This window comes from Trichosurus vulpecula, chromosome 2, assembly GCF_011100635.1.
Source record: "Trichosurus vulpecula isolate mTriVul1 chromosome 2, mTriVul1.pri, whole genome shotgun sequence".
NCBI lineage: Eukaryota > Metazoa > Chordata > Mammalia > Diprotodontia > Phalangeridae > Trichosurus > Trichosurus vulpecula.
In genome coordinates, this window is record NC_050574.1 from 58,479,967 (window position 1) to 58,494,647 (window position 14,681).

The window sequence follows — 14,681 nt, forward strand, 5'->3', positions numbered from 1 at the left end:
GAGAGGAGAGCGCATGCGCCCTCTGTGCGGGGTTGGAGGGGGGACCTGTCATTCCCCCCACCTCTTTCCGAGAGGGGAGGGGGGAGAAAGGGAGAAATGCGCACGCGCAGCCAACACTGCGGGGGAGGGTCTGCTTCCAGTTCTCCCTTTTCCTCCTCTAATTCCAGCAATTCCAACGGAAGAGGGTGGGGGGAGATGGAAGGGGGGTAAGGAGGAAGAGGAGAGGGAAATGAGGGGAGGGGACAGAGGGAAGGGGAAAGAAGAATGGAGAATGAAGGGAGAGAAGGGGGAAGTGAGGTGGAGGGGAATGATGGAAGAAGCCGGGAATGAGAAGGGGAGGGAGGAGAGGAGAGGGAATGGGAAAGGGGGAAGAGTAGGGGGAAAGAGAGGAGAAGGGGAATGAGAAAGGGTGGGGGAAAGAGGAGAGAGGGAAGAGAATGGGTAGGGGGAAGAAAGGGGGGAGGGAATGAGAAAGGGAGAGGGAAAGGAGAGAGAGAAGAGAAGGGAAAAAGAGGGAATGAGGAGGAGGAATGAGAAAGGGTGGGGGAAGAAGAGGAGAGGGGGAATGAGAAGGGGAGGGAGAGAAGAAAGGGAGAATGATGGAAGAAAGGGATGAGAAGGGAAGGATAAAGAGAAGAGGGGGAATGAGAAGGGAGAGAAGGAGAGGAGCAGGGGGGATAATGGGAAAAGGGGAAATGGTACGGGAGAAGAAGAATGAGGTGACACAGAAGAGAGGGGGAATGAGAAGGGGAGGGGAAAAGAAGAGAGGGGAGGAAGAATGATGGACGAAGAGGGATCGAGAAAGGAAGGGGAAAGAGAGAGAAGGGGGGATGAGAAAGGGGAGAGGGGGTAGCAGGAGACGGGTGGAGGTTTAATGGAAGAAGGGGGAATGGGGAGGGGAGGGGGAGAGAGGGGACAAGAGTGAGAAGGGGAGGCAGGTTGGAGAGGAGGGGTCACGAGGGGACGAGCGAGGACTGCGCAGGCGCACCCGGAGCTCCAGGGAAGAGGGGGAGGAGGGGTCGCTTCCTGCTCCGGTCTGGGTCCCGCTCCCGCCTCCTTCCCTCCGCGGGCCTCCCCGGCTCTCCCGAAAGGGGGAGGGGAGAAGATGCTGGGGGGGAGGGGGAACGAGAGGGAGGAGTGAGAAAGGGGAGGCGGGCGCGCGCACAGGCAGCGGGAGCGCGCGGGGCCGGAGCGCGCGAGGTCGCGGGGGCGCGCGGGCGGCCCGTGGCTGCCTCTGGGGCTCCGTGCACTGGCGCCGCCGCCTCTGTCGCTCCGGCTCCGGCTCCGGCCCCCCGCCCCGCGCCCCCTTCTCCCGCCGGCCCGCCCTCGTCTTCGGGAGTTTGCGGTGAGTCTGACAACTGCGGCCTCCCGGCCCCGCCCTCCCCTGCCCGGAGCCCCGGGCCCTGCCCGCTGCACCCCCCACCTCGAGCCCCAGCCGCTTGTGGAGTGGCGACACCGCGACAGGCACGCCCTTCTCATGCTTGGCAAGTGACTTCCCCCGCCAACCTCAGTTTCCCCCTCTGTCAAATAATGGGAGTGGCGCCCCACCCCCCTCCAAACGCGCGCCCCCATACTGTGGACCCTGAGGGGGCGGGCAGGAAAAAGGGGCACCCCCCCCCAGCCTGGGGTCGGGGGAGGGGGGTCCGCATCTGCCTCCCTGGAGATGCCCAACCTCCGCAGCATCCTGCCTCCCTGAGCCGCCCCTCCCCGTGGTCCCTGGCAGAAAAGATGACCTCCCTCCATCCTGCCAGGTAGTCCCTGCCCAGCGCCCGGCTCCGTGCCAGTCACGTTTGGTTCTGCTTCGGAGCCAGTCCCAAACAAGAGCACAGCCCCCTAGTCTTGGGAGCCGTACCTTTCCAAGATGCCCAGGTGACAGTCGCCTGGCTGATTCTGTAACTTCCCCAAACTTGCGCTCTCTGACTCTGGACTTCCTGCCTGGGCAGAGAGGGCAATGGTGGCCTCTTTCCAGGATTCTCTTCCCCTTCAGTGTGAATGGCAGGGAGAGGCCGTTTGAGGAGACAGCCTGGAGAAAGAGCGCTGGTGAGAAAACCTGGCACCGGGGACCTGAGACCCGAGACCCTAAACAGACTTAACCTCCACCCATCTCTAAAATGGGGAAGGACAACATTTGAGATCATACATGTGCGGGCATTGTATCTCCGTATAGGCACCTACATATGTATCTGTGTGTATCCTTATCTATAAACATTTAGAAAGGACCTCAGAACAGAGAACTCAACCAGCCTCACTACTAGTCCAACGATGAGGAAACTGACAAGTGTCTAAAGGCATACAGGTTGTAGTGAATGTTGGAGTCAGAATTTGAACCAGGTTCAAAGAAAAGGTTGGCTGATTTTAAATCCTGTTGTCTTCCCAATACACCATGGTGCCTGCATTCTGTCTGTTTTATATAGTTGTGAGGAAGGTGATTGGTAAACCTTAAAGCACAATGTAAGTGTGAACTTTTTAAAAAATCTATAGTTGTCTCTTAGTTAAATGTGAATTTTTTCCCCATAAACAGCTAATGGTTGTTTCTAATGTCAGATCCAAACCAGTTATTTATTTAAAGGGGTACACTGGCAAAACTCTGGAAGAGACCTCAGAATATAGAGGGTTAGAACATAGAATGTCAGAATTGGGGCGGTTGGTGAGGGGGAGGCAAGGGCTCTTAGGATATAGGATATTATTGTCAGAAGGAAATTTTAAGATCATTTGTCCAAAAGAAGCTCACAGAAATCATAGGGGGTCAGAAAACTGGTTTATCCTATATTTCAGATCACCTAACACAAACTAGTATGGTGAATTCATCTGAGACTAAACTAATTTCAAAGAATATTCCATTCTTGTCTTTTTGTTTTTAGCAGCAACTGTCTGTGATCTACTGTGTTACAATTTGATTCATTAGGTTGTTAGACAACATAAGATTAATAAGTAGCTACATTCACATGTTTGTGAATCACATCTTTTCAGTTTGGTTTCAATTTGATGAAATCTTTGAAGTGGTCTAGAGATAGTCTAAGGATGTCCTTTGGTGTGAGACCCATAAACCCAAGAGGTTCATTTATTCCTTAGCCATGTAGTCAGCTTTATGTTTTATTCTATCACCATGCTGCCGACAAAAACCTTGTCACGTTCTTTTGAAAGAGATTCTCAATTTTTTTTTGGAAAATCACATTTTCCCCCAAGTTTAAAATGACATTTATGATTTGACATTGAAAAGGTGTCTGGGGTCTGAACCTGTGATTTCATTGGTATAGGGAACTTCCAGATGAGAGCACTCCTTCTGCCCCTCGAAGTCTACACCTTCTCTGTCACTTAACAGTTAAGAGAGTTGCCCTGAATACTGAGAGGTTGTGGCTTGCCCAGTCAGACAGCCAGCTCATATTTGTCAGAGGCAGACTTGAACCCAGATCTTCCTGGCCAGCTCTCTGTGAGCTTTGTAAATAGACATTAATTCTAGATTGGCTAGAGGGGTAGTGGGATATAAGAAAAACCCTTAGGAACAATTGTCAAGAAAAATAGTAAGATATGGAGTTGCACTAGACAGAGTTCCTTAAGCCCCGCCCCCCAAGGGTAGAAATCTCAGGGTTTGAGGACATTTATATAATTTGCAAAAGGCAGATAATCTTGAAATTGATTTTTCAGTAATTGGAAGTGGAGGAAATATTGGGGGAAATGAACTAGTCTAGACATAAGTAAATATCACATCTTTTGAGGTCATAATTTAAATATTCTTAAAAGCTTGCTATTTTCCCTCATCTTGTTTGACAATTAATTTTTCTATTCCTTCTTGGTTCCCCCGTCCAGCCCTTAAATCCCTATCCTCATCTGCACTGACGCATGGAACCTTCACAGTGATGACTGATTCTAGATGAATCTGTGTTTGTGGGGTATAAGGATAGCATGAAATCCAAAGAAAAGCAGAAAATTTTATTTTTTGCTCATAGTACAAGCTTCTGTCCTCAGCAAACCTTTTCCCAGAGCTTCTTAGAAATAGTCAGCTCCTGCCAGTAAACAATGAAATGAGAGGAGGGAGTAGGAGGAGCAAGCAAAAGGCTTGTCTAATAAGCTACCTCTGAAGAATCACAAATCGACAATGCTTAGTATTTTTGAGGAATGTGGAATGCCTTCAAATCTGTTCAAACTCAGCAGCATCTGTGAGTATTTTTCCTTATTTTGCAGACAAAGAGACTGAGACACAGAAAAGTCAAATAACTTTCCCAGGGTCACTCAGCAACTGCTTTGTAGAGCTGGAAATAGAATCCCAGTTTGTTTGGTAGCCCTTTGAACAGACTGAAGAAGGATGATGTGATCCTAGTGAGGGCATTAACTCTACTTGTGTTTTGATAAATTGAGCCAGATTCAGAAGCCCATTCTTTTTAAAAGAACATGGTCAAATCATAACCAGTTCCAAATCTATCTAACAGCAGGAAATACTGCCCTTTTATAAATACTTTAATCACGGAGCAATCTGCGTGATGAGAATTTAATATAGACTGTATGACTGATTGTTTGGTGGGCCGTATAAAGCGGCTCGACAGTGTTCCTTGAAAGATTGTCAGTCTTCTCTGGTCTTCCTGCAGTTTTTCACTCATTTCACATGCCCACGAAGAACCGTTTGCTAGACTCCAGTTTCCTAGCTGCAGTTGGCAGGAAAGAGGCTGTTAAACCCTGATCCATGCAGACCTTCGCTTGTAGAAGCTAGAGGGACAGCTGCAGGCCCTTCTGGCGCTAATGCCAGTCATCCTTCCTGAGTTGGTGCTTTGAGGGCACAGAATGTTGGTAGTAGGTCAGTCTTGATCGTGGTCAGGGAAAGAAAAAGTTGACAGCTCCAGTAGTCATGGCCTAGCACTGACCCTCGCAGATTGTTAATGCACGCTAACCAACCTTGTTTCTATTCCAATAAGATTGCCATTTCAGCCAGTTGATGTTTTTATCCTGGCTCTTGTTTTTGTTCAGATTTGACTGTAGTTAGAATGTTGATGGGAATTTATGAAAGTATTTGACAGTGAGCTCTATCAAAAAAAAAAAAAGTCTCACATGCTTCCACAGTGAAAGAATTTATGCCAAGGAGTATTTGAGTTGCCTCTAATGGGAGAAAGCCAATTTCTTAATTGCAGTGTGGCTAAGGTGTTCATTACATAAGAATGCAAAATCCTTACTTTCTATCAAGGCCTGGCATAGCTACATTTGTAGAGGCTCATTACCAGAAAGTTAGCCAGCAGGGTATTTTTTCCCCCAGCCACAGAAGCTCCCAAAGACAATTGACTATATTGTGGAGTAACAAAATTCATATGCTTTTTATTAGAGCTGACTTTATTTTCATACCTTAAGGGATGTGTGTTTTCATCAGTGTGATGGAGTGCTTGTGCTGGGGCCCTAGCCCTAAGATCATGTTTCTGGCCAGAGACGTGGTCTTGGGGCTGGGTCCTGAGCAAAAGCACCCATCAAGTGTAGATTGCTTCTGCAATGTAGATAGCAATCCCCTCACAATATAGCTGATTGTTTTTGTGAGCTTCTATGGCTGGGGAAAGAAATGATCCCCTACTGGCTAACTTTCTGGTAATAAACCTTTACAGATTTAGCTATTCTGGTCCTTCGGAGATAGGCACATGGTCCGTCCCTGGGTCCATCCCTAAAGCCTGGACTACTTGTTAAGACTTGTCAGCCAGAGTGGCCATAACTAGGCATTTTTATACTAGAGCAGATACCTCAAACTATTCCAGGAGCAAAAAGGATAAGGAACTCACTCCCTTAATTAAGGGAAGAGGGCAAGGATACCCAGTTGTTGTGGGATGGGGTGGAGATGGAGATCCTGGTTTCCTATTGAGTGTGTCTGCTTTATGGTAGACTGCAGAATAGAGTAAGAATTCACACCAGCCGCAAAGTCTTCTTACTAGCTAGATGCTAAGCTTTATTGTTTCTACCCTAGTAAAGGAATATAAGTCGACACCCTTTAAATTTGGTGCCTTGGGACAAGGTACTTGTTGCCCCACCCTAGTTAGGACCCTGTGACCAGAGCTTGCACAGCCTTCAGGAATTGCAGGTCACCTTTGTGGCCACATTGAGACATTGAGTAGGGCATTAGTTAGCTTTAGCTCTAGATATCTTATTTAAATTTTGTCTTGTAGACTAGCATTTTTAAAAATGAAGGCAGAAGGTTTAGCTTTCATTTTTGTTCTGTTCCTTCAGTACTTGTATCATTTAGAAGTATATGTTAATTATTCTGTGGTAGTGACATCAGTTTCACTGTCAAGACACTAATCTCTTCGTGATAATTTGAGTTCAGCCATAGAACAAACAGTTCCAATGAGGCAAAGACTCTGTGTTCTGCGTATATGTAGTATGTGTGTGAAGTGGGCAGCAATCACTTTAAACACTCTTGGCACACCACACGAGTAATGCAGTGCTTCAGGCATCAGTGCAATCGCTTTAAAAACCAGTTAGAAAAAAACTCTAGTGCAATATAAAGCTAATAGGAATACAGCAGCACTGAGGACAAGTGTTTTAACTGTAGTCTTAAAGATAGAAAGGGAAAAACAGGAAATGAAGGTATCACATAATGAAAATTGAACAAAAGAATTCAGGTACAGGAAGTACTGTTTCCTGTGTTGTTCTGATTTTTTTTCCTTTTGAGGAGTAAGAGGATGGAACTTTAATTTTCTAATTTTTATTTATTTTTAAGAAAGATTTTACTTGTTTTGTTCACCTAAAATCTTCCTTTTTTCCCTTCTAAACCCACATTTTCCCTCCTCCAACTAGAACACAAGAAAAAACAAAACTCATCACACACACGTATACTCAATCAACACAAATTTCCACATTGGCTATACCTTCTCTCCCCGCCCCCCCCCCCCCACCAAAAAAAGCAATTTCTCTCATTCTGCATTCTGAGTCCTTTACCTTTTTATGAGGAGGTAGGTGGCAGGTTTCATTATTAGTCCTCTGGAATCCTGGTTCTTCATTATGCTAAAAAAAAATAAGCACAATTGTGTCCCATCATATTTATCTACCATAACTTATCCAAGATGGAACTTTAAAAAGAGAAATCATGTCATTGAAAAACAGTTTGCCTCTTTGACTTGGGTACCAGCTGGTTAGTATCGCCTCACTCCACTTCTCTGAAAAGTCTAACAAAATAGTAATACAGCACTTCCTCTGATTTGTTTAAGCCTGCTTTTTATTTTTAAAAAGCACACCACTTCAAGAGGTAATGAACTTCGATATCTCTGCAAGTTAAGCTATTCAGAGAATCCTATTTTATAGAATTCTGCTCTGGACTGGTGAGTGAAAGAGCTGATCCAAATCTCTTTCATTTCTCTAGTTACTAGAATTCCGTAATGATGCTTGTTTAAGGTTTTATGTCCTCTGGTTTATCTCAGTACTTACAGGAAGTATTTTTAGAACAGTAATGACTAAATTCATAGAGAACTTTTGCTTACTTAATATCTTTGAAAGGAACTAACTAATTAAGAAAAGGCCGTTGTACCACTAGAGAGCAGATTTCCAGCTGCAGATGGCAAATTAGTCAATGTGGGCGCCTACCAATTTGCCATTTTCAGTGTTGTCGGGAAGTTAAATGAAAAACAAACATGCAGACACAATTGTGCTTCATGTTTTCCTCTTATCACTCTGAAGCCATTTTGCAAATTGAAAATGTCTTTTTGTGTATTTGCCTTTTCACACGTGCTGGAAAATTGTTTTGACTTTTTCCCCTCATCATCTATAGCTGATGAAACGTATTGCGTAAGACATCTGTATAGAAAATAAAAAACGATTTTGATAGTAGAAGGTTAAGATTAGTTGATTTAAGAAGTAAACGGGGGTGGGGGGGGCATTCATCTTTTCTGAATAGAAGTGCTTTGGCCTATGAATGAGGGAATGTGCCCAGCATGTGCTTTGGTTTTATCTCTGGTTTCTTTTCCAGCAGGTGCCTTGTGGACATCCTGTAACTTAGGAAAAGGACTAGATCTGCTCTTCAGGGATCATGCTAAGGGACGCTATGAAGTCTTGGAGTGATAGCCAGTCAGACCTCTACAGCAGTGACCAAGAAGAGGAGGAAGAGATGATTTTTGGCGAAAATGAGGATGATTTGGAAGAGATGATGGATTTAAGTGACCTGCCTACCTCACTTTTTGCATGTAGTGTACATGAAACTGTGTTTGAGGTGCAAGAGCAGAAGGTAGGTAATATATGTGTATATTAGGGTCAGGGATCATTAGTTATAGAATCGTAACTAGATCGAGCACTTTTTTCTCCAGTTGGATGAAATATTAGTTATGTTTATGTATAGATGACAGCAGTTAGGTGGTGCAGTGGACAGAACACTAGGCCTGGAGTCAGGAAGACCTGAGTTCAAATCTGGCCTCTGACACTAACTAGCTGTGTGACCCTGAGCAATCACTTAACTTCGGTTTGCCTCAGCATCTCCCGCCTAGGGTTGGTGGGTGGATCAAGTCAGATAATATTTGTAAAGCTCTTAGCACAGTGCCTGGCATACAGTAGGTGCTATGTAAATGCTCGTCCTCTTTCCCTCTCCTTCCTGAATTACACAGGGAGCTATACCGTTAATTCTGAGGAAGTTTACTGTCTTACAGTAGATGACTTCTGTGTTCATAGAATACGTGGCCACATAGAAACTGTGCCTGCCCATGAGCAGGACTCAAGGGCCCACTTAGATGTCAGGAAGCTTTCTCAAAGTGTGCGCCATTTCTACTGGGGTCCATTACACGGCTCTTGGACAGGCACATTTTAAAGATCGCTCCATGGGCCAAGTTTGTTTTTGTTTCCACAGCATCATTTTGTTTCTGGGCAGAAATTTCCTCTATGTGTTAGAGAAGAATGGTCCTGAGTAAGGGAATTAGAGAAGAAATGTACTTTTCATGGCCTGTTGGTTTTGTGTTTTAAAAATTTGTCACTGGTTATCTGCTGGGATCTTGGTGTCTGAGATGTCACCGAAACCTTTTGTGGTCTGGTAGAAGGAGCACTGGACCGAAGAGTTGGGGGCTTGGGTTTTTCGTTTTGGTTGGGTGAGCATGGACCTTTGGACCTCGGTTTCTTTATAAAATAAGAATAATAATACATGTACAACTTTGTAAGCCTTAAAATAGTATACAGATGTGAGTCGTGCGTGATTCTTCCAGTAAACATCGAAGTGCTCGCTAATGTATGCAGGAACATGGACAGAATTAACTTGATTATGGTTCATGGTTCCAGAACTAGAAAGGAGACTGTAGAAAAGGTGTTCTAATGGGAGGAATGAAGTTTAGCATGCCTGGCACTTTGTCTCCTGAAAGGTTTCCAGGAGTGGCCGTCAACCACCAAAAGAGGGGGTTCCCCAGACAGATCTTCTTCTGGGGTATGGTCTGTGTCATGGGTGGGAGGCAGATAGCAGCACTGATCCTGAGAGGACAGACTACCAAATACAGGGTAGACGGTGGGCACCGCAGAGCCAAAAGGGCTTCTGCCCTCACAGGGGGCACCTCGTCACAGTGTTAGTCACAGAGTAGGCATTCTGATATCTGTTGAACAAACCCAGCTCGATACAAGAAAACATTTGTCAACAATTAGTGATTTCCAAATGAGGTCTCCTTTTCACGGGGGGGGGTTTTCAAGTGAGTGTTGTTGGAGGTGCTGGAGAGAAGATTCTGAATGCAACAATAACAGGTTGCACCAGATACTCTCCCAGGTTCCTTCTAACCCTGAGATTCTGAGATCAGTACTAACCTTAGACTCTACTTCTGGCTGCAAAACACCACTAAGAGCCAGGCTGAGTAACTTGTGGCCCTTCTACAGAGTAGCTGTGGGACCCAGGGCAAGTCACTCAACCTCCGGTTGCCTCAGTTTCCTCAAACATAGAACGAGGATGATAATACTTTTCAGGGTTGTTGTGAGGACCAAATGAGGTAATGTCCCTGGCACATAGTAGGCACCAAATAAATAATGAATGAATATACACACACGTGTACGTGTGTATATACACACGCATCTATATGATATTTGTATGTAGAAATATACACACACACACACACACACACACACACACACACATATATCCCCCAACCTCTGACCTACACAGACTCTGCTGTAGTAGTTACGCTAGCCGACTGACCCTGAACAGACGACACAATAAATTATCCAGAGGAAGATGTACTGCTTTAATGCAGAATCTATAGAACAGAGAGTTCTTAACCTGAGGACCACACACTTTTTTTTTTATACTTTGATATTTATATTTCAAAATAATGGGTTTCCTTTTTAATCCTATGTGGTTTTGTGTGCCTTCAGAAACCTTACTGTAAGAAGGGGCTCCAGCCATGGGCTCCACCAGATTGCCCAAGGGGTCCATGATACAAAAAAGGTCACACACCCCTGGACTAGACTCTAGCCTTAAATGATGTGGGAATGAATCATTTGTTCCTGAGAAATCTGCTTTGGCAGGTCAAAAATTTATAAGTGTAGCAAAACCTTGCTAATTCATTTGTATGGGCAGGGAAGTCTGTCTGACTTAATGAAACATCAGAATCATGGCCTATAAAAGTTAGAATGCTGTTTTAGGAGCATGTTGTAGGTAGGAGCCAATGTGAGGGGCTACTAAGAGGTCAAATGAAGTTGATAAGTAAATTTCAGTTCAATATAGGCCTACATTATGAAAAGATTATAGGATTTAAAGCTGGCAAAGACTTTACAGATTATCCAGTCTTTACGGATGAGGAAACTGAGGCATGGAGAGATTCTGTGAACTGTCCAAAGTTACTCAGAGATAGTACAGTGATGGATCATAAGCCTAGATGCCCTTTCACATCTAAAAATTAATTGCTGTATCTTAACGTTGAAAGAATCCTTAATTTTCTGAGCTGGTAGTAGCTCAAAAAGCTCCTGACTTAGCCTAGATTTCCCTTACTTGAAGGCAATTTCTTATACAAAAAAGTTATTTTGAGCTTTTTACACAATAAAAATTATGTAGAATGTGGTAAGATCATCACAAATTCTGAATGAGATTTTCCTTTATATAATTTGGGTAATTATATTTCTCTTAGAAGCTGGCTGGAACAAAATGATAGCTCATTTTTCAAATGCCTAAACTTGTCTAGTTTATTATTCTCCTGGAAACAAAAGTAATTTTTGCATCATTTCCTTGGGTCTTAGACATGAATAACTAAAATTCAGTTCAGCCCTATTCTGTTCAAGGTAGGCAAGATTCAAAGATAGAAAGTCTTTTCTCAATGACCTTACATCCTCCTGAGGGGGCTGTTCCATGGACGCAGATAAGTCAATACAAAACACATCAAAGGAGTACCAAGAAGGGGAGAGAGAACAAGGATGTGTGAGAGAGTCAGGAAAGGCCATGATAGAATTGGGCTTTGAAGGAACAGCCTAGGGATTTTGTGAGGTAGAAGTGAGGAGGGAGGGTATCCATACATGGTGGGGGCCCTCTTACTGATGCACAGGTGCACAAGAGGGAGATAGAATCTGATGTCCAAGGAATAGCTGGCAGAGTGGAGAAAGCGTGGGGCGGGGGCGGGGGGGAGAGCAGGATAATAGAAATGGGAAAGCTTGGAATGGTAGGTAGGAGCAAGAGTGTTGAGAGGGCCTTCGGTACCTGACCATTCTCGAGGCAATAGGGAGCTACTGAGGTTTGTTTTGAGTAGGGAGAAGGTAACAGAATCATAGAATCAGAGCTGGATGGGACCTCAGTCACTCTCTAGTGCAGTGCATCCCCTGAAGTGGACTGCCTTTTCTTGATCTCCAAAGAGCGGAAACCCCCTGCCACCTTTTACCCATCATTCTCCCATTTTCTCTGGGGCCAAACAGAATTAAGTCTAATCCCTTTTCCATAGCCCTTCGAATATTGTACACAACTATCATGGTCCCCATGAATTTTCTCTTTTCTACACTAAACATCCCCAGTACCTCCAGCCGATCCCATGGGATACTGACTCAAGGCCCTTCCCCGTCCTGGTTGCCCTTCTCTGGGCACTCCTTTTTGTCATGGTCGTTGGTTCAATGTAGTCATATCTGTGTTGTAGGAGCAACATTTTGGAGAGAATGGATGGCATTGGGAATGGATTAATAACCAACCCCTGACCTGGTTATTAATTTCTCGTGCTGTAAGATTTCCCTTCTGTTTTTTTATCAGTGCTTTCATTTTCCCCAACAGTATCAGCTCTGAGAAAGTTTCTTCCTTCCCCTGACTTAGTCTTAAAATAGAACTTGGTTATCTTTTTCTGTCTCTGCACCCTCCACTGGTTTTTCTCTACTTTCCCAAATTCATGCATGATAAGTTTGTGTGCGTGTGTGTGTGTGTGTGTGTGTGTGTGTGAGAGAGAGAGAGAGAGAGAGAGAGAGAGAGAGAGAGAGAGAGAGAGAGGGAGGGAGGGAGAGAGAGAGGGAGAGAGAGAGAGAGGGAGAGAGAGTGTGTTAAACCAAGTTTAGCACTTAGTTTCCATACTTTAAATAGAAAAGATAGTTTTGACATATTTGTTGTAGGAGGAAGTCATGTGCAGTTTCACATTCATCTGAAAGTTATATTCATGAGAACTCAGACCAAGAGGACTTACATCTTAATCTGCTCTCACAATATTTGGCCATGGAGCAAACTTTGAGCAGTTTGATGGAGATTTATTAGATGGAATGTGTTTTTGTCTCCAGCTTGACATTTTGCAGTTTAAAAAGCTGTTTTCCTCCCAACAGCCGTGTAGGGAAGGTAGTGCAAGTGTCATTGTCCCCATTTTAGACAAAGAGAAGCTGAGAGACACAGTGGTCAGGGACAGAGCCCAGTGCTCTCCACAGGTCACCATGCCTGCTGCTGTGTGTATGGCAGGGGCGGGGGGTGGAGAGGGTAAAAAGCTATGAACATCTACAAATGCACTAAGATTTTGGGGATACCCTGTCTAAGCAGATAGGGACAATTCCCAGGTGGGCATAAAGGGAAGGTAATAGGTGAAGTAGAGAGGAGTCCCACTCCTCATTCATTTTCTTCTCTTTATATCATTTTTTCTTCTTGTTTACCTCTCTTCATTTTGATTTATTTAATGCTAGAGTAATCTCTGTCATCCACCTAAGTGCAAAAGAGATGACATTTTGAACAGTAGAGGCAAGAAGATCCTAAGTGCAGTTAAGCATTTTATTTTCAAAAGGATTTTAGTTTATTCCTGGATCAAAATGGTTCTTGTCTTGATAGGCTTCCAACTGTTGATCAAATGAAACAGGCTTTTCCATCTTTCTGAATATGTTGGTCTAAATTACACAAGTGCCATTGGCCTTCAAAGGTGAATATCCACTTCCAATTGCCAAATATGCTTTGTACCGCAGAGATAATATTATCTTGATTCTATTATATAAGGGGGAGGTGAATAAAAAACAGCAAATAGAAAAATGGTTGAAAAAGATCTTTGTGGTTTGTATCGGACTATATACATATATATATATAGTATATTTATATGTACACACCACACACACACAGACACACACACACTCTCACTGGACTATATGAATGGATGCACAAAGGGCAGTACATCTTGGTGGCTTTGTTAATAGCACTCTATTTTAACATCTTATTTTCCTTATTAGATTTGAAGTTGTCACATGATAGTTATCTTTAACTCTATATCTGTGCTTCTCTAAAGTAAGGATAAAATTAAAATAGCCTGAATTTTTCTATAAACATATAGTTTTTAAGGTGTTGAGATTACTCTAGAGCAAAATCATACTGAGAAGGAATTATCACTTCATAATGTACCAAATGGCATCTGTGGGCATTCAGCACATATTGTTTGGCACAACCTTTCTTTGCAGAGTTGGCCCTATGAAGAAATGTAATCTAATTTGTATTACATTTATAAATTTGTAATATAAATGAAATAATATAAATACATTTATAAATATAATTCACATTATTATGTTCTTGTCCTTTCTTTATTACATGGATCTCTACTAAAAAAGAGAGATTTCCTTGAATGCTTAGATATGCTTTGAATTGTTTTTTCTAGTCATACTTGCGGGTTTTCATTGACCCATCCATCCTTTTTTTTCCTGATTGTCCCTCATTCCTCTGACCAGTGACGCTTATTCATGAGATGGCTGGCAAGGATTAGTGATCCATCCTGTGACTACAGAATAGATGTTTCTTCTCTGTGAAGCTAAGTAGATCATATAGGGATTGAACCTGCAAGATTGACCTTCTTAGCGCTGTGCTCTTAATTGACCCAAATCTCATAGTATGTCTTCATAAACACTCATCTCTGCCATCTTCGGCTTAAGCCTTTTCTAAGCATGAACTTAAACATTTGACTCCACATTTGTCATTTGTGCATCTTGGTAAGAATAGAGAATAAATATTCTAGATGGAAATCAAGGAAGTACAAACTCTAAAACGGCTGGCATTTCTGTTTTTAGCTAAGCCATCTCATAAATGACAGATTGCTGGACTTGAACCAGAAGACATGGGTTCAGGTTTCCACTCAGCCGCTTAATGGCAGTGTGACCTGGGACAAGTCCCTGAATCCTTCTCTCCTCCTAGGTAAAATGGAGATATTTACACCACCTGCTTCATGGGGTTATTATATGAGTAAGCACAAGTATTATTGAAATGTGAGCTCTTGGGGCAGCTGGGTGGCGCAGTGAGTAGAGCCTTGGAGTGAGGAGGACCTGCGTTCAAATCCAGCCTCAGATGTTTGAAG

The 14,681-nt window shown here is 43.7% G+C and overlaps 1 protein-coding gene across 5 annotated transcripts in view; it reads left to right on the forward strand.

Moving 5' to 3' along the window:
* Nucleotides 1-1,176: 1,176 nt before the first annotated feature.
* Nucleotides 1,177-14,681, forward strand: part of RCAN3 (RCAN family member 3) — a 33,077-nt gene continuing 19,572 nt past the window's right edge. The window contains exons 1-2 of one of the 5 annotated variants that reach the window (XM_036744431.1): nucleotides 1,177-1,345; nucleotides 7,928-8,182. In XM_036744431.1, coding sequence (XP_036600326.1) covers nucleotides 7,988-8,182 — 195 coding nt within the window. In that variant the 5' untranslated portion in view covers nucleotides 1,177-1,345; nucleotides 7,928-7,987. Of the gene's footprint in view, nucleotides 1,346-1,702; nucleotides 2,041-2,118; nucleotides 2,143-7,927; nucleotides 8,183-14,681 lie in introns of those variants that run through there. The other 4 variants (XM_036744427.1, XM_036744429.1, XM_036744428.1 and 1 more) reach the window with 4 other exon arrangements.